Consider the following 25,495-nt stretch of genomic DNA (forward strand, 5'->3'; position numbering starts at 1 on the left):
TCAGTTCCTTACTATAGGGGCTTCTCCATCGTTTCTGCTATGTTCTGTTTATTAGAAGCAAGTTATTAAGTACAATTCAAAGGGAAGAAGAATTAGCCTTTATCTTTACAAGAGAAATTGAAAGAATTTGTGAGTATCTTTTTAAATCCTAAAGAATATTAACAAGCAAGCCTAGAGGCTATCAGGTATCATCAGTTTATAGTTATTAATGTGATGACTCTTGTTTAGTATCAAAATGTTAGTCTTAAACTTGTATTCCTAGCGGATTATACCAGACATTGTTCATATATCCTGATTCCCTATTGAAGACAAGCAATTCTTACATAAACAAGCCATCACAATCTGAAAAGCATACCTTATCAGTTGAACCTGTTTGACTCTCCTCATACTGTTCATGAAGGCAGTATCATTAGGTGACAAACACTATTTCTTTTTGTTCCTCATCACAGGTTATTGCTTATAACACAGAAGGTAAAAGTAGCCCGAGTGAAGCAGTAGAATTTACTACATGCCCTGATAAACCAGGAGTTCCAGCAAAGCCTTCAGTTAAAGGAAAGATACATTCACACAGTTTTAAAATAACTTGGGGTAAGCTATTATACATATTTGTATATCATTACTTTTATGCTTGATTAAAATGATTTTAATATTAAGATAATTTTTAAGATATTTGGGTAAATTTGGTACTCAAACATCTTGAATAGGAAATGTAAGTCATTCATGGTTTGAGGATCTTTTTTATGGAAAGCTTTGTACTCACGTGCTCTAAGTTCATATTTGATACAGAAAGAACTTGAGATCCACTGTAGCTCTATGAGCCAAGGCTGTGAACTTATAGATGAAGTAACCTGGGTCATCCTGGTTCTCTCAAGAAATGAAAATCATTTATTCATTTAAAACAAATATTACTACTTAATGCAAAAAACAACAGAGTAATGAGATGCTAGTATTAATTTAGAAAGGCTTGCAGGGGATTGTTTATTCTTTTTAAGCAATCCTACATTTTGTATTCTGGTTATTAGGATTTTCTGTCATTTTGAACTTCTATGTACCTTGCCTAATACCACTTTTGCTTCCTTGGATAGACCCACCAAAAGACAGTGGAGGGGCATCCATCAATAAGTATGTAGTGGAGATGGCAGAAGGTTCTAATGGTAAGAATAACTATGAAAACTCAATAAAATTTATACCAGTCTGTCTGCCTGTATTGTTCCTGACTTTACATTTTATATGCTCTCTTTTCTTTCCTCTTGATTATTTTCCTTTGTAGCAGTTAGGTTCTGCCTTTATAGACTTATTGTTAGTTGTACTCTCTAGAAACACAGTAAAGCAAATAAGACTGCTGTACAGTTATATTAGTACATTTACATTTTCTTACATTTTTTCTGATTTGTTTGCACTGTTCAGCTCCAGTATACCTAAAGTCTTCTGAAGGTTAGTTAAATTGATAGCCAGGTGTATCAAAGAAAAATTATGTTCTGAAATTTAACATGCATTATACTAGTTTTAGTAATATATTAGTAAATGCCTAGTAAACTTTATTTTTAAATCACATATTTAACAATCTGTATTTCTATGAAATTACCTATTTCCTGCAAAAAATAAGAATGTCTTTTAATTAAGACCAAACTACCTATGCTGTTGGTTATTTCTATTCTTTGTGTGTTATAATGTTATTACTGGACCAGTAAACACATTTAAAATGGTTAATTAAAAACAAATTATCAATCTAAGCCAAAGTCTGTAGAGACTTACAGAGATATTTAAATTCAACAAAGCCAAGCATATTTGTCTAGGAAGCTGCACACATAAAGAAAATTAGATCATTTCCAGGAAACTTGAAACAAGCTCAAATTGTTTCTGACAAATTACATAAATACTTATTTAGTGAAGCTAGGATACCGGCTGTGTCCATGATACCAAAACGTTAAAACATTACCTTGAATCTGATTGAACATAAATCTTCAACTTACAGGAAACAAATGGGATATGATATACAGTGGAGCTGCAAGGGAACATCTTTGTGATCGACTCAGTCCAGGCTGTTCCTATCGTTTACGAGTTTACTGCATTAGTGATGGAGGACAGAGTGCGGTAATACTTACATGTAGTTTTTTTGTGTTTTCTTTTCCCTAAGTTTTGTCAAATGAGATGGGATCACCAGATGCCACCTCAAATATTGAATATATTCACAAATGTATAAATGTAACTTCTTTCATCTGGATGGTTAAATTTGTAGTAACAAGAAATATTCTAATATACTCTAGCTCATAGTATTCAGTGAATATCTATTAATCTGGTTGGTGTTCAGCTTTGGAAAAGCAAATATATAAAAACATTGCAGAAAATTTTATAAAGGTAAATTTTATAATAATGTACAATAACATTACCTAACAAATAGAAATAAAATAATTGTAGACTGATTTACTACTATATAAATAAATGTATGTCAGAACCAAAACCACAAAGTATCATTTACTGTTTCAACATTTCGGAAAAGTTGGCAATTATGTTTACTGTTAAAGCCCCAATAACTAAATGGACCTAAAATGTGCCATTGGTTATATATGAGACATTTGTAATGTTCTGGAGAGGTATATTTTTTAATAGGAGTGGATTTTTTAAAATAAATTTACCCAAGAGTGGGTTCTTGGAGCACTCGTTATTTTTCAAGTGGAATTTAATGCAGCAAAAATACTTTTTAAAAAATGAGTTTCTAAGTATTTTGTTGAAAGTGCAAGTATTATGAAATACTGAGAACAAGTCCCACCCAACAGGTTTATGATCTAGTTGCTGCATTTTACCTAAGAAAATTTTCCCAGATTTCAAAAATGTCAAACGCTTCCCTTACCCCCAACCAAGAAGAACCCTATTTTCTAGTATAGATTCTTACATAGGATACCTTTCTGAATAAAGTGATAAACAAATATTTTTATTTGTTAGGAAAGAATGTTAAGTATAAACCTTAATACAGTGCCAGTAAGGAATATGGCACTGAGACTGTGTCAGTGTTTTTAAGAGATTGTCTTTTAAAAAAAAACAAATACTTTTTTTAAGTTAGCACAGAAACTAAAAGTAATACCAAATACCTGGAAAGATGTCCAATACTTCGGAAAGCTTACCTGGTTTTTTAATTATTTATTTTATGTGGAAAGGAAAGAAAAACCAATTTTAATAAAAACAAAAAACTTTTAGTGTTTAGGTTAAAAATACATTATACAGTAAAGTAGCTTGTAAAATAGTCTAAACCTCCTGAAAACATGGCAAACAGTGTTTACAGAATGTTAAAACATCCTTTCTTTAGAGGAGCTTTGTGGATCCATTTGGACTGGATCAAAAATATATCCATCAGATTGTTTTGGTTTTTTTGTTCTTTAATTATTGAAAGAAGAAAAGGAAGAGCTGTTTAATCTTTTTTCTCTGATAACTTTCTTTGTATGTAATAGTCATATAGTGCATATTTTTTTATTTGAGTTTTAATAATTTAATTGGGTTTTGATTTTATTCAGAACTTTGTTCCTTTTCAGTTGATAAGTACAATTTCAAATGACTGGCACTGTCTTTGTGTTCATATCATTTTCCTTTAACAAAAGCCATCTGATTACTTGGTTTGGGGCATTTTTTGTTTTGTTTTTGCTTTTGTTTTGGCAGGTATCTGAATCTTTACTTGTGCAGACCCCATCTGTGCCTCCTGGTCCATGCCTCCCTCCCAGATTACAGAGTAGACCCAAAGCAAAAGAAATACAGTTACGATGGGGTAATTTCCGTTTTAGTAATAAATTATAATTAAGTTAGTACTAAATATATTCCTCTTGTTAAGTTTGCATAAATCTTTCTACCTTTAGGACCCCCTGTGGTCGATGGCGGATCACCCATTTCCTGTTATTGTGTGGAAATGTCTCCAGTAGAAAAAGATGAACCCAGAGAGGTTTACCAAGGTTCTGAAATAGAATGTACAGTAAGCAACCTTCTTCCTGGAAAAACTTACACCTTCAGACTGCGTGCAGCTAACAGAATGGGGGTAAGAATGCCATGCTAGCTAAATGACAATCACAGTGGTGTTTCATATAGCATATATAACTGTACCATTGTTTGGTCATCTTGTTTTCAACATGTGACTCCAAATTTTACAATTTTTCATAAGCCTATATCGATAAAATAAGGTAGGCCAGAATTTAAATCATAATTGGTATAGAATTTCATTAGTTTCAAATCCCACTTAGAATTTGTGACACTTTGCACTTCAGCTGGGCTAAAGATTGCCTTTCAGGTTATGCTATCAGGTTTTACTTAGTAAATTTCAGAGTAGAAACAAGATTGTAAGATAAAATACATGGAGTAACTAAGCTTTTTTAGGCTGGTTATATGCAGCATTTACTTTCATTTGGCAGCTAATTTTGCCTAAGCAAAAAACTTACATTTTAATTATTTCTGGTTCTATGTGGATTTTTAAAAATATTATCTATGTATCTGTACAACTCCATAAAATAGACAAAGTAGATGGTGTCTTCATTTTACAACTGAGGAAATTGAAGCTCAGAAAAGCTAAATATCTTGCCCACAGGTACATAGACTAGTGATAATGGTAAGCCATAGACTCAGGGGGTTCAACTCTAGAACCAAAGCCTTTCTACTCAACTATGACACCTGTCATCTCAGTCCTTGAAAGCATGTCCTCTAAGGACAAAGCAGTTGTTTCTTTCCTCAACTGAGCAACATTCTGTTTCTTTAAACTATTCTATAATTAAAATTTCATAAAATTAAAGTCTTTCCCCTCTCCATTATTTCAGATTTTAGTGAACTGTACTGTATTTTACATCCCATTCTCTAACTTCAGTATTTATATCTGTACTCTTACTTTAAAATTTAATTACATTTCAAATTTATATCCTTCCTTGTAAGTTCCTATATAAGTCCTTCCTTCCTGTCTAAGTTCGTCACCTTGTCAGCTGCACATGGCTGCAGTACACTGGAATAGCACCTTTTATACTGGGACCCTTAATTTGTATTTTCAGGTTTGTGGTAATTTGTCAAAATCATCTTAAGTAAATAATTGCTTCTGTATTTCCACAGAGTATACATCTTAGATCCTTTTAAAGATATTCTAAATTTTAAAGTACAGTTTAAGCCTCCCATTTCCCATGCCTTTAATTGGTATTTCTTCCTTCACTTCTCACATAATTTCATCTGACTTATTCCACCTACATAATTCCCTAATGCCTTGCTCTTAAATACAAATTCATAAAGGAATAAGGGCAGAAAAGACAGTACAGTAATAAAACTTTACCCCACATATCCATGGTCATCAAATCTTTTTACCTTCTGTGAACACTTTTAAAGTTATATTATTATGATCAGTTAATCTTCAAAGAGAGAAATGATGGTGCTTAATTATTTGTGAATGTTTATGGAGCACTGAACACTGGTTATATTTGTTTTTGTAGCTTGGACCATTTTCAGAAAAATGTGATATTACTACAGCCCCTGGTCCACCAGATCAGTGCAGACCGCCTCAAGTTACATGCAGATCTGCAACTTGTGCACAAGTGAATTGGGAGGTATTGTAATTTCCATTGACTTATATTTACTTTCTTAAGCTATTAGGATAGTTTATATGAAAGAATGAAGATACTGTTCATTTCACCTCATAAATTGTACAAAGAGTAAATCCTACTTAAATTCATGTGGTAAAAAGTGACTTCTTTTTTCTCTTTGAAGCAGCTAAGTATGACAAGTATTTAGATTCTTGTTTATGATGTGCTTGGTATTTTATCAAAGGCTTTGCCTCGGTACTGAAATATTTAGCCACTGGTGAGCTTAATGTTCAGAACAAACATACATAGAATTAGTATAATACCATTTCTCTTATATTATCTCCAGTGTATTTATTCTATATAGTAATAATCAGTAATGATAATTAATTTCCAGTTTCCTTTGAAATTCAAAGAAAATGTTCTTGTATGATTTAACATTTTATATCACTTAATAAGATTATTTTGAAGTAGATTTACCTTAAAATATTCTGAAGTGATTCAGTTATATTTTTACTTCTAATTGAAAACAAAGTTACTAGTTTTTTGATCTGAGGTGACCTTAATGAAAAAGTCGTATTGTACAGTTTTAATTCTGCTTAAGCATTTTAAAGAAATTCAGAAGCAATCCAGTTTTTGATATGCTTAGGTAAAGAACATTTTTGCCCAAAAGCTATTTAAGCAATGTTAAGACTTAAAACTGTTATCCTTTTCTTAATTTAAAGGTTCCTTTGAGTAATGGAACTGATGTCACAGAATATCGATTGGAGTGGGGAGGAGCTGAGGGAAGTATGCAGATATGTTACTGTGGGCCTGGTCTCAGTTATGAATTAAAAGGACTTTTACCAGCAACTACCTACTATTGCAGAGTCCAGGTAAGGCAATCATGACCTTGTCATTTACTCTGTCCAGAGTTTGGTGTTCTATGAAATATTTTCATGGTCATGTATTTGTTAATTTGTGGGCTCTTTTAATTTGTAGGCTTTGAGTATTGTGGGTGCAGGTCCTTTCAGTGAAGTAGTGGCCTGTGTGACTCCACCATCAGTTCCTGCTATTGTGACTTGTCTTCAAGAAATAAGTGATGATGATATAGACAATCCCCATTATTCATCTTCTACATGCCTTGGAATAAGCTGGGAAAAGCCTTGTGACCACGGTTCAGAAATCCTAGCCTACAGCATAGACTTTGGAGATAAACAGCCCTTGACAGTGGGAAAGGTTACAAGCTCTATTATAGATAATTTGCAACCAGATACAACATACAGGTACACTCTAAGAACTATGTTAATTTTTGTCTCAACTAGAGAGACTATTTAAATAGAACAATCATAAACTAACTTTTTTTTTTTTAATGTGACACTTAGAATACGAATTCAAGCCTTGAATAGCCTTGGAGCTGGTCCTTTCAGCCACATGATAAAATTAAAAACTAAGCCCCTCCCTCCTGATCCACCTCGTCTGGAATGTGTTGCCTTCAGCCACCAGAACCTTAAGCTGAAATGGGGAGAAGGAACCCCAAAGACATTGTCAACAGATTCTGTTCAGTACCACCTTCAGATAGAGGATAAGAATGGGAGGTATGTGTTTTAATTGCCTTTTTATATAGTTTCTTAGGTCTTAAGTATGTAAATTTTTATAAACAGTAGAAGTAAATAAAATTTTCAAAAACAAAGTTAGAATTCTTATAAGAAGTCATTTTTAAGTGTGTTTTCAAAACGTCAGAAGACACAATGAAAATCTCCTGTTTATAACCTCTGAGTGGGATGCCAAGAGAAAAAAAATTAAATGGGCTTTCTTTGGCTAACCCATTTGCTCATTTCATGCTAGTGAAAGAAATGTAATCTTTGCTACAAAATTAGCTTTTACACATACTTCCAGCAGTAGGCAAATTTGACAGCAAATGAAGGATTGGCTTCAAGCCTCAGAAATTGAGGGTAGGGATTATGTCTCATTGTCCTCCACACCCTTGTCACAGCCTGCACACTGAACGAGTATGGTTCATTTCCTACTGTCAGGTATCAGTTCAAGTCTGATAATTATGCAGTCAGTCCCCTTGCTACTCAGGTTCTTATTTATGCTTCCATCCTTTACATTTTCATTACATCTATGCCATATACTACCCCATTAAATCATGCATTTGAATTGCATTGTTAATTGCAATATAAAAAAATATTCACAATATAAATTATATATATGCCAATTCGGGGCTGTTTATTAACATTTAATAAAAATGTTAATATTTATTAACATTATATCCCATATACAAACAATGCCATATACCCTCTATAGCTGTTACTCTTCTAATATTTAAAGAATTTGAATTTTACTTTTCTACTTTTCACTCATTTATTAGGAATAAATACATATCCAGTGGATTCAGAGTACTAGCAACAGTTTTTTCCAAGGTCATGTTGATTTTTGTGTTGAGTTTCTGTTTTAGCCAAATATTCATGGTGCTTGTACATAAGTACTCCCTATCAGAAATACTTACACATTTAAAATAACATAGGAATTATAAAACAGCCAATCAAGAACATTACTTAACATTCAACTCATGGATAACAGATATATTAAACATCCCATTTAACAGTTCAAGTGGGTAATTTATGGGATATATATTCTGTTACACTGCTATGTAAATGTCTAGAAAATATCACCAAATCAGCTAAAATTATGCCTGGGAATTGAGAATTCTTGTTTTGTTTGTTTTTATTGTTGTTTTTTTGAGTCTTTTTTTTTTTATTAAGGTATGATTGATACACACTCTTATGAAGATTTCACAAGAAAAGCAATGTTCTTACTACATTCACCCTTATTATTGAGTCCCCTCTCCCAATGCCCTATTGCAGTCACTGTCCATCAGTGTAGTAGATGCCACAGTCCCTACTTGTCTTCTCTGTGCTACACTGTCTTCCCCATGACCCCACACACACCATGTGCACTAATCATGATAATCCACAGTCCCCTTCTCCTTCCCTCCCCACCCGCCCTCCCACACTCCTCCCTTTTGGTAACCACTAGTCCCTTTTTCGAGTCTGTGAGTCTGCTACTATTTTGTTCCTTCAGTTTTGCTTCATTGTTATACTCCACAAAGGAGGTAAATCATTTGGTATTTGTCTTTCTCTGCCTGATTTATTTCACTGAGCATAATACCCTCTAGCTCTATCCATGTTATTGCAAATGATAGGATTTGTTTCTCTTATGGCTGAATAGTATTCCATTGTGTATATGTACCACATCTTCTTTATCCATTCATCTACTGATGGACACTTAGGTTGCTTCCATATCTTGGCTATTGTAAATAGTGCAGCAAGAAACATAGGGGAGAATGTGTCTTTTTGAATCTGAGAAGTTGTTTTCTTTGAGTAAATTCCTAGGAGTGGAATTCCCAGGCTAAATGGTGTTTCTGTTTTAAGTTTTTTGAGGAACCTCCATATTGCTTTCCACAATGGTTAAACTAGCTTACATTCCCACCAGCAGTGTAGGAGGTTTCCGCTTTCTTCTTAATCCTTGCCAGCATTTGTTGTTCCTAGTCTTTTCAATGTTGGCCATCCAATGTTGGCCACACCACAATGATGTGAGGTGTAATCTCATTGTGGTTTTAATTTGCATTTCCCTGATAATTAGCGATGTGGAGCATCTTTTCATGTGCCTGTTAGCCATCTGAATTTCTTCTTTGGAGAAGTGTCTCTTAATGTCCTCCGCCCATTTTTTAGTACGATTATTTGCCTTTTGGGTGTTAAGGCTGGTGAGTTCTTTATATATTTTGGATATTAACCCCTTATCGGATATGTCATTTACAAATATGTTCTCCCATACTGTAGGATCCCTTTTTGTTCTGCTGATGGTGCCCTTTGATGTATAGAAGCTTTTTATCATGAGTCCCATGTGTTCAGTTTTGCTTTTGTTTCCCTTGCTTGAGGAGATGCATTCAGTACAAAGTTGCTCATGTTTATATTCAGGAGATTTTTGCTTATGTTACCTTCTAAGAGTTTTATGGTTTCTTGTCTTACATTCAGGTCTTTAATCCAATTTTGAGTTTACTTTTTTATATGGGGTTAGACAATAATCCAGTTTCATTCTCTTACATGTGGCTGTCCAGTTTTGCCAACACCAGTTGTTGAAGAGGCTTTTATTTTGCCATTGTATAGCCATGGCTCCTTTATTATATATTAATTGACCATACATGCTTGGGTTTATATCTGTGCTCTCTAGTCTGTTCCATTGGTCTGTGGGTCTGTTCTTGTGCCAGTACCAGATTGTCATGATTACGGTGGCTTTGTAGTAGAGCTTGAAGTCGGGGACCGTGATACCCCCAGCTTAATTCTTCCTTCTCAGGATTGCTTTGGTTGTTTGGGGTCTTCTGTTGTTCCATATGAATTTTAGAACTATCTGTTCTAGTTCATTGAAGAATGCTGTTGGTATTTTGATAGGGATTGCATTGAATCTGTAGATTGCTTTAGGCAGGATGGCCATTTTGACAATATTAATTCTTCCTGTCCATGAGCAAGGGATGTGTTTACATTTATTGGTATCTTTAATTTCTCTCATGAGTGTAGTTTTCAGGGTATAAGTCTTTCACCTCCTTGGTTAGGTTTATTCCTAGGTATTTTAATCTTTTTGATGCAATTGTGAGTAGAATTATTTTCCTAATTTCTCTTTCTGCTAGTTCATTATTAGAGTATAGGAATGCAACAGATTTCTGTGTATTGATTTTGTATCCTGCAGCTCTGCTGAATTTAGATACTAGTTCTAGTAGTTTTGGAGTGGATTCTTTAGGGTCTTTTATGTACAATATCAAGTCATCTGCAAACAGGGACAGTTTAACTTCTTCCTTGCCACTCTGGATGCCTTTTATTTCTTTGTGTCGTCTGATTGCTGTGGTGTGAGAATTTTTTTTTATGTGGCAAATTGTATGCCTGTGGGCTCTAGCTAGAAATAATTTATAATTAAAATTGTGGTGTTCTGATTGTCTTTAAAAAATACATGTACTTTAAATAATGAAGCAAAACTGAAGGAACAAAACATCAGACACACAGACTCCAAGAAGGGACTAGCAATTACCAAAGGGGAAGAGTGGGTGGAGAGGGAGGGAGAAGGGGATTGAGGGGTATTTTGATTAGTGCACATGGTGTGGGGGGGTCATGGGAAAGACAGTGTAGCACAGAGAAGACAAGTAGTGACTGTGACATCTTACTATACTGATGGACAGTGACTTCAGTGAGGTATAGGGGGTACTTGATATCATGGGTGAATATAATAACCACATTGTTTTTCTTGTGAAACCTTCATTAGAGTGTATATCAATGATACCTTAATAAAAAAATTTTTTAATTATATCAAAAAAAAAACCATGAACCTGCTAACTCCAGAATAAAACTGGTTGTTAATTATAAAATACATTGTTCTATGTGCTCTCCTCCCAGCCCTATGTCTGCCACCCCCTGAGATGAGTACTATCTGGAATCCTATACTTTTATACTTTTATGTTCATGTATTTTTGTGTAATGCAAATATATTTTCATGTATTTATATATGTATGCGTTCTTTTAGTTGTTTTAAGTTTATAAAATGGGTAAACATATACAATCTTCAGGGACCTACTGTTTTCACTTATTAAAATTCATCCATGGGGGAACAGAACTTCTGGGGGGAAAAAAATGCATATACTTTAGACAACCATCAGAAACAAACCTTTACCAAAAGCCTGAGAAGAAGCTGTTACTATGGCTAAACATGAAATTTAATAAATCTTCAGGATATGTCAAATTGGGAAATTTACCAATTCTATGATTTTCATCATCTGCTGAAAATCTGCTGGCATTGAATTCTAGAAGTAACTTACTACCTCTAAATGTCCCAACTGTACTTTTTAGAAGTTATTTTTAAACATTTGTCAGTGTAGTCAAGGTTTATTTTTAATGAGTCAATTCCATTTTAGGTTTATATCCTTGTATAGAGGTCCATGTCATACATACAAAGTACAAAGACTTAATGAGTCAACATCCTATAAATTCTGTATTCAAGCTTGTAATGAAGCAGGGGAAGGTCCTCTCTCCCAGGAATATATTTTCACTACTCCAAAATCTGTCCCGGCTGCCTTGAAAGGTGAGTTATACATCCTCATTTTCTTTAATAATAAAATAATTTTAAATGCATTTTCATAAAGTGCTTTGTGTTCTGTTATTAAAATTTAACATCCAGTATGTATCCAATATTTAAATTATAACAGAAATATAGACAAGCATATCTATTGGGAGTTGCACTCACTGATAAAAGCTTCTTTATCTGGTACATTGATACTCAGACAAGTACTGCTTTTCGTTACTCATCTTTTTAATATAATAATCTAATATAAAAATACTAAATTGAATAGATAGGCTGGTTTTCTAATAGGACCATTTGCTGTTTCTGCTATTATTATTATTACTTAAATAAAAAAATCACAGACTCTGGTTGTTTTGAATCGTTGCTATTTCAGTAATTCATTTGTATTTCAGGGAGAGAGCCAGGTCATCTGTTAAACAAAACAAATACATTCTTAGTTGAATCTTTAAATTGAATTTACAAACACATTTGTATATACTTATATCTTTAATTTCAGAAGGGCTCTTATCTTAAAATGACCCTAGCAAAGATTACACTTTGTGCATTTAGCCAAAAACACTAAAATTCCTCAAACTCTGAAGACTAATCATGAAGACTTATAGTACAATGTCCTGGATCATGTACTTGAATATATCATTTGTTAAGCAGATCCATAGTTAGCAGAACTGTTCTTGAGTAGTCTTTCTAATAATGTTGATAAGAGTTTCACTGAGTCATTTTATTTTCCCTCATATGGTCAGGGTCTCTTAGCCTTAAGAAGATTGCTGTTTTCACCCCTTTGTGCCCCATTGTTGAGTGAGGCAGTCATATGTGGCCAACCAACTAGGGATATTTTTATTTTGCAACTCATCCTCTAGGAGATTTCTGAGGTTATGAAATTTCATGTTCTAGTTATGCTCTTAGAAGTACCAAAAACATTGTTATAAACTGCCACAGCCCTCCTATTGGCTTTTTATAGTTCAATGAAAACAGTGCTTACCTTGACAGATCTTTTAGCCAATCTGGCCATTTAAAGCACCTGTAGACTGTATGGCCTAGAACTTATAAGAGTGAACTCTTGTACCATGTCTCTGCAATGTTCAAAATTCACTGTTAACTATTTGAAGTTTGTAACTAAGTTTTAAAAGTTTAAAGCAAGAGTCTGTGTGATGTGCCAAGTTAAAAATCAAATAAAACAGATTTTATTTATATTTGTTTTCTACAGCCCCCAAAGTAGAGAAAATAAATGATCATCTTTGTGAAATTACATGGGAGTGTTTACAACCTATGAAAGGTGATCCAGTTATTTACAGTCTTCAAGTCATGGTGGGAAAAGATTCTGAATTTAAACAGGTATGTGTTAAATAGTAAAAATCTTGCCATTTGCAACAGCATGGATGGACTTAAGAGGGTATTATGCTAAGTGAAATAAGCCAGGCAGAGAAAGAAAAATACCATATGACTTCACTTATAAGTGGAATCTAAAAACAAAACAAAATGAACAGAACAGCGATGACTCATAAACACTAAGGAGTGACTGGTGGTTCCCCTGGGGGAGGGTTGTGATGGGTGGGTGAAATAGGTGAAGGGGATTAAAAAGCACAAAATCCGAATCATAATATAAATTAGGGGGGATGAAAGTAAAGCCTAGAGAATATAGTCATTACTTCTGTAACATCTTTCTCTGTTGATACTAAGTACACTAGTTGGGGTGAACATCTAGTAATGTAGGTAACTGTCAAATCATTATGTTGTATACTTGAAGCTAATATTGTATATCAATTATACTTCAATAAAAAAAAAAAACAGGTTTGTTCCAAAACATAATTTTTTGGATATACATCTTTATTTTCAATACAGAATTTGACTATCTTTATTTTACCTATGCAAAAACATCTGTTCAGGACTATATTCCCAAGATTAGTAACTACACAGTATCTCAGTATTCAAAATCTTTGGGTGTGAACTATACTTAAACAGATCACTCATTTGACAAGTATTTAATGAACTCTGAAACAGGCACTCAGAATACAACACTGAGCAAAAAATCCTTGCTTTCTATGGACCTTGCTTTCTAGTAGAAAAAGAGATACTAAAAACAAATAAACACATCACTGTATCATGTTAGATAGTGATAAGTGCAATGGAGGAAAAAAATGAAACTGGGTAAAAGGAATAGGAAATATTGTGGGGAGGGATAGCTAGTGCTGTTTCATACAGAGCAGTCAGGTGACATTTGACAGAGACCCAAAGTAAGTGAATATGAGAAGAAGACTGTTCCAAGAAAAGGAAACAATGGTGCAAAAGGCTCTGGGGCAGGAGCATGCTTGTTAAATTTTAATTGACAAGGAGGCTGATATGACTGGGTGGTGTCATATGAATGGTATGGAGATCATAGAGGAAATTACAGGCCATGACTTTCACTCCATGTAATAAAGTGAGAAGCCAATGGAGGATTTGACCAGAGTAGTTCCATGATCAGACACAAGGTCTTTTTGACTAGAGTGGGATAAAAGCAGAAGCAGAGAGACTATTAAGGAGGGTTTTATAATAGTAATAGTCATAATTAGAGTACAGTATTATAAATATGACAGTAGACAATTATTATGGAAGCCTAGGGGAAGTATCACACTTCTATCCAAGAAATTTCAAAGATAGCTTTCTGGCAGAGGATGAATAGCAGTCAGATGAAGTGGGACCTGTCGGGGTTCATTATAACTTTTATGAAGAAGACACTTTTATGCAATTCAAAACCCAGATTTCTAAAAGCATTTCATCTGATATTCCCTTTTTGCTGTCAACCTTGATTTTGAGGGTCTTTGAACTGGTTTTCATTTTTGTATCTTGTATTTTCTTTTCCCATTAGAAAATCAGTCATTCATCTGTTTTATTTCAGTCTTAAACTGATAAAATTAACAATAGAATATTTTTCAAGATGAATATAATTTTTCTTTCAAGTTTTAAGTATGGAAATATAATTTCTTAACTGAAATTACAAAAGGCACCAGAGGCAAATTAAATTTGGTATGTGATTATTTTTCTTTATTAAGCCATTTGCAAATTGATGTGATAATTAGATATGAATATAATTTACAGATAAGCAAGTTTCCTTCCAAGGAGGAAACAAAATTATCATTAAAGTAAATTTAATTACATTACATGTTTAAAGGAAATAGGGACTCCTACATTTCAGTAGTGTATGAATTTTAACAAACATTTCATTACATGAAAGAAACTGCAATGATAACTAACTTAAAAAGTTAAGTTAACCCTATCTTCACTTTCACTTACTTTAGATTGTAAGAATGTTACAGAACTTAAAATACTGATTTCCTTAGAACTTCATCCTGTATATGCACATTTAAATCTCTTAAATGTTCATAAAATTTTAAGATTCATCAGCAAGTTATATTCCAAAAGTTTGAAGGTTTTTTAAAGTATTCAGTTTCATTCATGGAATTTAATATTTTACTTAAAATGTATTTGAAATTCAACACACAGGTAGTAAATGCTACTTATAGAGAATTATAGGGGGCTACATTATTAGTAAGTCACTGTTCTGATTTCAATAGTTGTTTAGAATTCAGCAAACAAGCAGAAATTTCATAATCTTGACTTTTTAACATAGCCAAACAATTGAAACTTCATAATAAAGATAAAACCTACTTTAGGAAAATAAATTATGTATGCCAGCTGGACTACGGAACATTTTCCAAAAGGAGTATCTTTTAAGTGAGTTTTTTGGGGTGCTGGTGAGCTTAGGAGGCACCATGAACTCTCAAGTGTGACTTGAGTAAAGTCACTAAAGAATGGAGCTGTACTGTATAACAGAAGACACCAAATCTTGTTGGGCTTTATTCTGTAGCAGTAGGAACTGTTGGTGTTTTTAAGAAGTGAATTATTATTTATATGTTGGTGGTTGAGTTTCTAGGCTAGCCTGTAAAAACCTCTTTTACCTGTTAGGTTGCCGAGTTTGAGGATCTGGAAGCAAAGTAGCCTGGGAACAACATGTACTTGTGACCCTGGGCCACACGACTGCTTTGCATTCTGCTCTTGTTAAGCCAGCGGCTTTGACCAGACCCTTCTTGCCTTCTTGCTGCTGTAGGACTGCTCTGTAGCACCTCACCTAGACCTGCCCCATTCTCTAAAATTACACTCTCCCTCCAATTCTTGCTTCCCTCTCTGACACACATCATAACTCCCATATACACAATATAACTGACCTTATTGCACTAGGAGAAAGACTATTTGCTCGGGAAAATTCATGGTAAAAGTCAAGTGTCTGCTGGCTCTTTAATCTTGGAAGTGTATATGTTTTTAAAAGCAAGGGCTTTTTAACCAAAATAGTAATTCAAGAGGGTACAACAAGGTGAAGTGAAAATATTGGGGACAGTAGAGCTACGTTCAAAGCAGATCAACCCCATCTGGTAGTTTGTACCTAAGGTGGTTCTTGTGTCAGAGCTCATTATGTTGCAGTTACCAGGAAAAACAACTCAAACTGCCATACAAGCAATTAAGTGTAAATCTTCCTAGGGAGAAGCCTAAAGATAGGCAGGCTTCAGGATGGGTTGATCCAGAAACTCAGTGAAGGCGTCAGGGTTTATCTCAGTCGTCGGTGGCTGCCCTTAGGCACAGGGAGCTCTTCCTTTTTCACATTCAGGGAACGAATGCACTTGGGTTACAAAGCCATCCCTGAACTAATGATTGTGCACCATGGTTGAAGCCAACCAGGGGCCACCTCTGAGTTAACAGTGAGGCCAGCTCTCCTAGTCCGTGGACAGGGTAAGGGATATTTTGATACCCCATCCAAAATCAAGGTACTGCTGGCTGTGTCACAGAAAGCATGCTGAGCCCAAGACCTGTTGGATTCTATACAACTTGATCCTTTCTTAAATTTCTGAACTTAAATTCTTGAAAAAATACTCCTTAGAGTGGCCTGCAGACCTAAATGAACCTGAATATCCCAGGGTGGGACCCACCATTCTGTTTGTTTTTTAAGTTCCAAGTGGTGCTTATGTACAATAAATTTAAGAACTGCTCTAAAAGCCCCAAATTCACATACGACTCCCTCAGCAATAGTAAAGAAGAATGGTAGAAACAAGAGCTATATGGTTATTCATCTGCATTCATTGTTTGTGAGGGAATCTGTTGTTCTCTTCATGTATTGATCACTATGAAGTATTTACTATTATATATTCAGAAATCACACAAGGATCACATTATGGGACAATATGTGCCAAATAATATAACCTATGAATTATTACTTTAAATGTAATCAAATGTGTTAAGGTTTAAATAAGTCTGCACTCAGTCTAAGTAATATATTGCTAAAATCATTGTCTTATATGGCTATAAATAATACTGTGCATATTACTCAAAATCAGATTGTGGGTATATATACACAGAAAGTAGAAATAATTCTACAGAATTTGTTCCTCTGTAGTTACAGCTTCAGAAATGATTATCTTTGGTAGTAAAAGTGTTCACTTTTTCTTAAAAGATAACAAACTATTTTAAATTTTAATATGAGTATTTGGTAAATTAAGACAACCAAATAAGTTTTTAGTATGTAGATACAGAGACAGATATGAATAGATAAGATACTGCATTTATTTTGCCCCAATTCTATGATTGTTATTTTCTCCATTCTGTGACATAGTCACAAACATAAAATACGAGCAAATACCAATTTATGAAGCTCTAAACTTTCTTAAAAAGGCTTTCTTACAAAATTCTGTTGCAGTTAGAATACTGTTTCAAAGTTTTGGCCAACTTGACACATGCAAACTTCACAAACTTTAAATTTTAGTCTGCATTCTCAATCGAAATGCACAGTGTAAAGTGCATACCTGCCATTCTCTTAACTGTAAATCTTCATTTATTGCAGAATTTGTCACATTCTGCCTATAAATGGTTGATTGATAGTAAATGTAAGGGGCTGGAAGTTTTTTGTTATTTTAATTATATGTAATGCTATCTGTGAGTAATAGCTACAAGCCAAAAAAATGAATTTATCATTAGGGTTATTCTCCTTTTCTGCTTGTTAAGGTCACAACAATTTTATGTTGTCAGCATGATATTGGGGAGCTGGAAATGGTATTTAATTCTTATTTCTCATTCTAAAACCTAGCCCAGCTCATTTTAAGCTTGAGGCTTATTTTGAGTAGCTGCAGTTAGACGTAAACCATATCAAATTAGCTTTAGCAAGTTCATTTGTTTTCTTCATTCCCATATCTACTGTGACTTACATCTTCCTGTTTACATATACTCCCAACATCTAAACACAAAATTGAAAATCTGACATCATCTTCCCTCCCAGTCTCTCCTGTCCAGCTTCTTCCTCACTTCATCAGTGTCAATACACACTAGCATCATTTTGGTCCCCAACCTTTAAACTCTTAGAAGATTTTTTTTTTTTTGCCTGCCAACTCTTATTCAAATAAATCATTTCTAAAAATGATCCATAAAAACTATACCAAGGCCTCATAACCTTATGCTTTTATACAGCAAGAGCCCCTGTCCTACCTAACTCCCTCAAGTCTTTCACTAAGCCTTATGATTAGAATTCCTTAAGCATGGTAAAATATCATTCACCTAAAATGGCCTCTGTGAAATTACACATAAATTTCCAAGTAGTATATGAACATATTCTTCCTCTCTGTCAAGTCTCTGCACTTATTACCCTCATGCCATCTGTTGAGTTTTTTTCCTAACATAATTAACATGCTCATTTGGAGACAAATGGAAAATAAAGAAAATTTTGAAGACAAAAATAAATATCACCCATTATATCCATAAGACAAGTTTGTATTTTTTATTTTTACTAAATTAGCCTCATTGTATATGTAGAGTATCACACTTTCTTATAATCTTCTAGTTTATTTAAATTAAACCTTTTACCATTGTCCAGACATGAACCATTTCTTGACTGCATCTCAGAATTCATGCATATTCACCATTTTCTTTAAGATACATCATACTGTTTACTTCCTTTAATAAAAGTTCCTTTTTCTATATCTTCTCAGGCATCTACTAGTAAACATTTTAACATATGGGTAGTCAATAATTCTCATTTAGTGGCTTTTTATTAGATACTTATTATATGCTGAATTCTGGAGACACAAAAATGAGACAGGGCTTACTAAACTGATGGACAGTGACTGCAGTGGGGTATGGGGGGGGACTTGATAATAAGGGTGCATGTAATAACCGCATAGTTTTTCTTGTGAACCTGTGTGTAAGAGTGTATATCAATGATACTTTAATAAAAAAGCAAACCAGTATGTAAAAATTTAGGTTTACAACCAGATAAAACTGAGTTAGCTAACATTGCCTGAAAAAATGCTAGCCCAGCTTTTTGGTTGTATACAATAGTATAGCCCACCAACTAGCTGGGAGAACTGAACTGGGAAGTCATTACAAGCCTTGGTTTTCTCATTTATAGAATGAGGAGAGGACCTCATTAATGGAAATGGTAGCTTCCATATATTGAGCACTCACTATATGCTGGGCACTGTACTAACAAGTTTTAGTTTATTCCAGTCTCATAAGTTTCATATAAGAGAATTACTATTATGCCCTTTGTACTAAGGTAATTAGTCTAAGATCACATGGTAGAGTGGAATTTGCATCTCAGGGTGACTAGTTCCAGTAAAGATCCTCTTAACCACCAGCACACTCTCTTCAAAAATCCATGGAATTCCATTCTTGTTATTTCCCTTCTGAGGGCTGGGCAAAGGCATTGAGCTTTAAGATCCAATTCTGTGACTAAGTGACCCTAATTTGCCATAGACACCTATAGAACGCTCCCGTTTTTCATTCATTCATCATTGCATTCAACAGATATATTGTACCAAAACCAGTTGTGCAAAGATGTAAAATGAGGAAGCAAGATTCGACACTTTCCTTCTTTGATGAATTTCACAGAAGTTTGACACATTTCAGGAAACCAGGGAAATGCCTGTGGGCTGAGTTTGCTTGTACTCTAGCTATGTTGGGGGGACATCTTTACTCCTTAACTGATTTGTAAACTCTACAAAGGTAGTCCTACCCTCACCTTTCACTTATCACTCCTGCCCTTATACAGGAGACAGATAGTTCTTTAAAATGGATAGGTATTTTCTTTATGTCATTTAAAAGATAAAGCAGCACACACTAGCTTCCATGTCATACACTCATTCTAAAACTACCCAATTATAACAGATTTTCTGCCCAACCTTTACACACAGTTACTTTTTTCTACCTTATTAACAGATTTACAAAGGCCCTGACTTTTCATTCCGGTATTCAAGCCTTCAGCTGAACTGTGAATATCGTTTCCGTGTGTGTGCCATTCGCCAGTGCCAAGACCCTGTGGGGCATCAGGACCTAGTAGGTCCCTACAGCACAACAGTGCTCTTCATCTCTCAGAGGACTGACCCGCCAGCCAGCACCAACAGAGACACTGTGGAAAGCGCGAGGACCCGGCAGGCACTTAGTGATGAACAGTGTGCAGCCGTCATCCTTGTGCTGTTTGCTTTCTTTTCCATCTTGATTGCCTTTATCATTCAGTACTTTGTAATCAAGTGAAAATATAACTTTATTTTTCATACTGTATTACACTTTGTCATGTACTAAAATCATTTCTGTATTCCTTTAAAAAAAACAGTGGTATTTAGCACTGGCATTGAGACAGTAGTACATCATATTTGTCATTGTCAATGTTTATATTGTTAGATAGAGGGTGGCACCTTATTAGAATGCAAGCCACAAAAAATAGCAGTTTTGGTTTTTTTTGTTTAGTTAGGGCTTTTTTAATCTTTTTTTTAACATGTCTTGTAAAACAAACTTTCTAAGAGGCAACAAAATATAATTGATATTTTGACCAGTCAGCATGAGTGTAACAGTGACAACCTGATCTGTTCAGTTTAAACATATTATGTTGTGAAAAATTCAGAGTGAATAAGATTTAGGCTAACATGCTATATAAAAATGTTAAAGTCTGATGCTGTGAAAGCAATCTAATGCTATATTTCTACCTCCTCATTTGTCTTAGTTATTTGATAAGTGGGATTATGATGAATAACTGGAGGGGCTTAGCAAACAAACTGGACGAAAGAATACACATGAAGAAAAGAAGCTTCTTGTTTGATAAATGTGGAGTTCTTCATCACAAGTATATATTCATGAATTTACAGATAAGTCAATTAAAGAAACCACAGTTTACTTGGCCTAAAAATATTTTATGTTTACTCGAAAAGTACCTCTTCAGGTCTTGAGAACATGGAAAAAAAGAGGGCTTTTAGCTACTTTTTTTAAAGTAATTATAATCAAGTTTGAATTTCAAATCCATTTAATTTAGTTTTGTGAGCCTTTGAACTATATGTGTATAAAAACATGCACATACATATATGACATATATACAAACTATATATACCAATTGTAAAAAAATATATATATACACACATACCATCTATCTGGTATAGGCTAATTTTGAAGAACTCCCATAAAATTTGCTTATGGCCACATCTGGTTCTGCCATTACCACCAGATTTCATAATCAAACCTAACCTTTTTGTTTGGGGCACCAAATCTGAAGACAATTAATTTGCACCAGTAAACTTCAAGCTGCTTTCTTTCTTGAAAAACTAATGTTTAGTATAATGTATGTTTGGATACTGTTCCAAATTGTTGATTGCATGTGGTTAATGTTGCATTAGAGCACTTTGCAATTGCATAATTCATTAATGTTTTGTGAGCTTGCATTTGTGAGTTATTGGGTGATCAGACTGAATTCTGTCGAGTATCACATTGCACATCTTGCACAGATGTCGATGACTGCCAGTAATAATACTTTGTAATGAGACTATCTAAAATTCTTGTTTAATCACATCTGTTATCTGTAAAACACTTGTAACTAGCCTTTTTAATTTATTATTTGAATTTTAGATTAGTGAATCACTAATTTTTAGTTGCTGAGTTTAGCATTTTAGTGATTACTAAGCACTTCTGTCAATCTTTGAAAAAAGGACATATGTTTTGTGTTTTGAAGATCTCTGAAGAATTTCTCTTATATTAGAATGGGCATGTATTGTAACTGCTTTATGTCAAATGATCCGTGCTGTAGAAAAAGCATTAATCCTTGTTCAAAAAAGAAACGGATAAACTTGGCCTTTCCAAGTGGTAAGAATGATCTGTCACTATAATATATTGTATGTTTACATTTTATTTAAATTTAATTCTTATACATAGGCTGATAACTTTCCCCCAAAGCAACAGTGATTGCGATTGTTTTCTAGAAACTTCCTAAAAGTGCCACACTTGGCAGTACAAATGAGTTTGAGTGTAATAGCCCAGAGTTTTCTATATAGTTGAATGTCTAAAATGGTAAAGTGTGCCACTGTGGCAGTTTCAGTGGCTTATGTTTTTCATAGTAACTCAAATGAACTCCTATTTTTGATAGTAAATGTCATTTAATAGTGTACTTGCCATTTGAGCCTCACTGCAAAACTAGTGCGGAGGAGAAAACAATTTTTAATGTAATCTTGATTTTACCTCATGTACTGTACATTCCAAAAACTCTAAACTTTTTAAAGATTATAGATACACTACCAAAAATATCACCTTAAAATTGTATAAGGTCGAACTTCATACAAATGAAAAAATATAATACCATAAAAATACATAAACTGTGTAGCAAAAGTATCTTTAAAACCCATGGAAAATAAAAGTTGTATCATTCTTTTTTGAGATATGGTTATCGTATTCATCAACATCCATTATTTGCTGCCTCTTTTAGAAAATGAAATGTTAAGGGTACCCTCCTCTTGCAATGGGCTTAAAACAAATTTCCCAACACTATTCAAATCTTCAACATGAGAGGACCCATATTTAAATTAAAGAATGAAATTAGAAGTTTTATTCTAGTGACTTGATTTTGTGCAATTCATTAAATAACTTGCCTTCTTTACATAGATAAAGAAGTAAACGTCCCATTGGAAAAGAAATCTCTGACCTCTCCTTACCTTTCCTGAGTTGTTCATCTATTTCCCACTACCTTCTTTCTCCCACTTCCGGGGACCCAGAACCTTCCTGTTACTGACACTGCTATTATGCCCCCAGGTCGGACCTCCACCAGGAAGTTAACATTCCCTCCAATTACATACCAAAAGTTGAACTAGCTGCAAGTTCTCACACATGCCAGAAAGTTCATCGTTCCTTCTCATTCGTACCATTGTAACTTCCATCTCACAGACCTTATTCAGGAGTAAATTGCTTTTAAAATCCAAGTGAACCTCTAATTGCCACAACTGCAGGTACCACAATAAAGTCTAAAATGTTAGGCTGGGGAAGAGGAGGTACCTTGGATGTCAAAGCATCACAACACTCAGTTGTAGAAGCAACTAACTATGAGTCCAGACTTGAGAAGAATGTGATACTGACAGTGTTACACATCACCTTTTTTTTTTTCCTGTAGATAGATTGGAAATAAGAGTCTTACACATTGTGTCTGTGCATTCTGTAGGTTGGTTTCCAAAACAAATACCTTCTATCATGAACAGATTCTCTGCGTGTGGATCCCATGTATGTGGTGGCTCAACCAAGCAAATAGACACTGTAGGAGAAAATGGTTCTCCAAAACCTAAAACCAGTCATCTGGCAACCTGACCACCTACATCAACTTAAGTGATGGTAGTACCTCATGTTTTTAAAGAGCTTTTTAAATACTCTATTTTCATACACACTTTTTAAGATATTGTGTATGTCCTCTTGAGTATCCCTTCATTTTTTCATTCATTATTTTATCCCTGATACTATTAAAAGGAAGTGAATACTCAGGAAAAAAGAAAGTTGACAAAACTAAGATTTTAATATTGTGGTCATCAAATCCTCAGTGTCCAGAGTGGGGCCTTCAAATGTTTGGATACTGTAAGGACTATTTTTCGTCTTACATAGGAAATAGGGTGATACTAGCTATGGAAAATTTGCCAAGAGAAGAGTTTCAAATCTTTGATAGATGTTGAAGCCATGTATCTAGCATCTATTTATTGACCACTCATTGTGTGCTAGGCATTGTGTTCAGTGTTTTACCTTAGCTGTCTCATATACTCCTCTTAATTGCTCTCTAAGTATAAACTGAAGCAGAGAGAAATCAAGCACCTGCCAAGGTCTTAAGGATAATAAATTATGGAGCTGAGATTTGAATCTAGGTTCCCCATACTTGACCACTATCCTCTGCTGTCTCCAGAAGCATTGAATTCTAAGAAGGAAATCAAAGTAATAGTTGGCTTCAGTATTGCGTTTATGGTAGCATTTACTGAGTAGTTTCTGTGTGCTAGGCATTGTGCTGAATACTTTCCAATAACTGAAACAACCCACAGCCCTCATGGATTGAATAGAAAATGGACATGGAGAATCTGGTACAAGCAAATCAGATTAAATGAGAGGCTCTAATTTCTTTTACTCTAGAATTTCATTCTTCAACATTTTGGCTTCCATTTTGAGCCTGCACCCAGCCCTAGGAAATAATTCATTCTTTTAAATACTCATTCATCCAAGGATGAAAATATCTTTATTGCCCCTTACCACAACAGAGAGACTAATTTGTTCAAAAAGTGAATATAGCTATGACATGGATGGACTTCAAAAACATGCTAAGTGAAAGAAACCAGACACAAAAGGTCACATTGTATGGTTCTATTCATATGAAATACATGAGTAAGTAAATCCATAAAGACAGGGGAGATTAGTGGTTGCCAGGGGTCAGGAGGAGGAGGAAATGGACACAACTGCTTAACAGGCATGGAGTTTCATTTGGGAAATGTTTTGGAACTCCAGCTAGTGGTTGCTCAACACTAAATATACTAAACACCACTGACTTCACTTTAAAATGCCTAGTTTTATGTTAGGTGAATTTCACCTCAATTTTTTAAAGAGGGAATGTAAGACAGACCTAAAGACCGATACACAGACAACACAGGACTAGAGAATCTTGGATAGCAATAAAATAAACTGACCAAGTCATGTCCGTTTTGCCGCGGCCACAGATCCACTTCTCGCCTCCTTTTCAAACTGCCATTCTTGGGTGTTCTCACCCCTTTCAGCCAGTGGGTTGTGCCTAGTGTACAACCAAATTCTTTATGGATGTCCTTGATAGCTGTTAAATCCTAAATTATCAGCTCTGAGTCTTAATATTTCTAGGGTGACCCAGTGATCTTAGGGAAGAAATTATGTTTTACAGTATCACAGTTTAAAAATGACGGCTTCTGGGCAGTTTGAATGCCCAGCATATACTCTGAAAAGTAATCTAAGAAACATTTGAGGAAAATTCATGTGTTAGATGCTCCAGAAATAACAGAATTAACTTAATGATTCTCCAAATTTGATTCGCACCCATTTAAGCCAGCATGAAGTCAGTCATGCTATGAAAATCTTGAAGTCCACTGATTGTAAATCTGGTTCAAAATGACCTAAGAGGGGCAATGAGGATAAAACCACAAAGTGCCCAGGGAGGACACACATTTCCAGAAAGGGTGCACACAGTTTATGACAATATAGTTAAGATTTTTTTAAAGGGACACCAAGTTTTAAAAGGCACTATAGACCCACCCACTGTAAATAAGAGTATTGTACTGCCACTCATTCGGAAAAATAAAAACGGAAAAATTCTGAAAAAGAACAAATGAGAGGATTAGCTGCATAGAATTATAAAACCTCAATGATATATAATACCAGCACACATGCACACACACACACACACACACAAAAAAAAAAAAACCTAAAGGAATAGAATAGAAAGCCCAGAGTCCCAAGTACACATAGGAATTTAGGATCTGATAAAGCTGCACCTCAAGTCAGTGAAGTGAAAATGAACAATTCAGTGAATGTTATTGAGACAA

The 25,495-nt window shown here is 34.5% G+C and overlaps 1 protein-coding gene across 3 annotated transcripts in view; it reads left to right on the forward strand.

Moving 5' to 3' along the window:
• Positions 1–22,348, forward strand: part of FNDC3A (fibronectin type III domain containing 3A) — a 192,799-nt gene extending 170,451 nt beyond the window's left edge. For all 3 annotated transcript variants that reach the window (XM_037025886.2, XM_037025875.2, XM_017652112.3), the window contains 12 exons: positions 450–588; positions 1,086–1,154; positions 1,976–2,094; positions 3,652–3,757; positions 3,846–4,021; positions 5,445–5,558; positions 6,257–6,406; positions 6,513–6,796; positions 6,896–7,108; positions 11,473–11,639; positions 12,844–12,971; positions 19,872–22,348. In XM_037025886.2, coding sequence (XP_036881781.2) covers positions 450–588; positions 1,086–1,154; positions 1,976–2,094; positions 3,652–3,757; positions 3,846–4,021; positions 5,445–5,558; positions 6,257–6,406; positions 6,513–6,796; positions 6,896–7,108; positions 11,473–11,639; positions 12,844–12,971; positions 19,872–20,186 — 1,980 coding nt within the window. In that variant the 3' untranslated portion in view covers positions 20,187–22,348. The remainder of the gene's footprint in view (positions 1–449; positions 589–1,085; positions 1,155–1,975; positions 2,095–3,651; positions 3,758–3,845; positions 4,022–5,444; positions 5,559–6,256; positions 6,407–6,512; positions 6,797–6,895; positions 7,109–11,472; positions 11,640–12,843; positions 12,972–19,871) is intronic.
• Positions 22,349–25,495: the final 3,147 nt, after the last annotated feature.

Source organism: Manis javanica, chromosome 9 (genome assembly GCF_040802235.1).
Source record: "Manis javanica isolate MJ-LG chromosome 9, MJ_LKY, whole genome shotgun sequence".
In the NCBI taxonomy this organism is placed as follows: domain Eukaryota; kingdom Metazoa; phylum Chordata; class Mammalia; order Pholidota; family Manidae; genus Manis; species Manis javanica.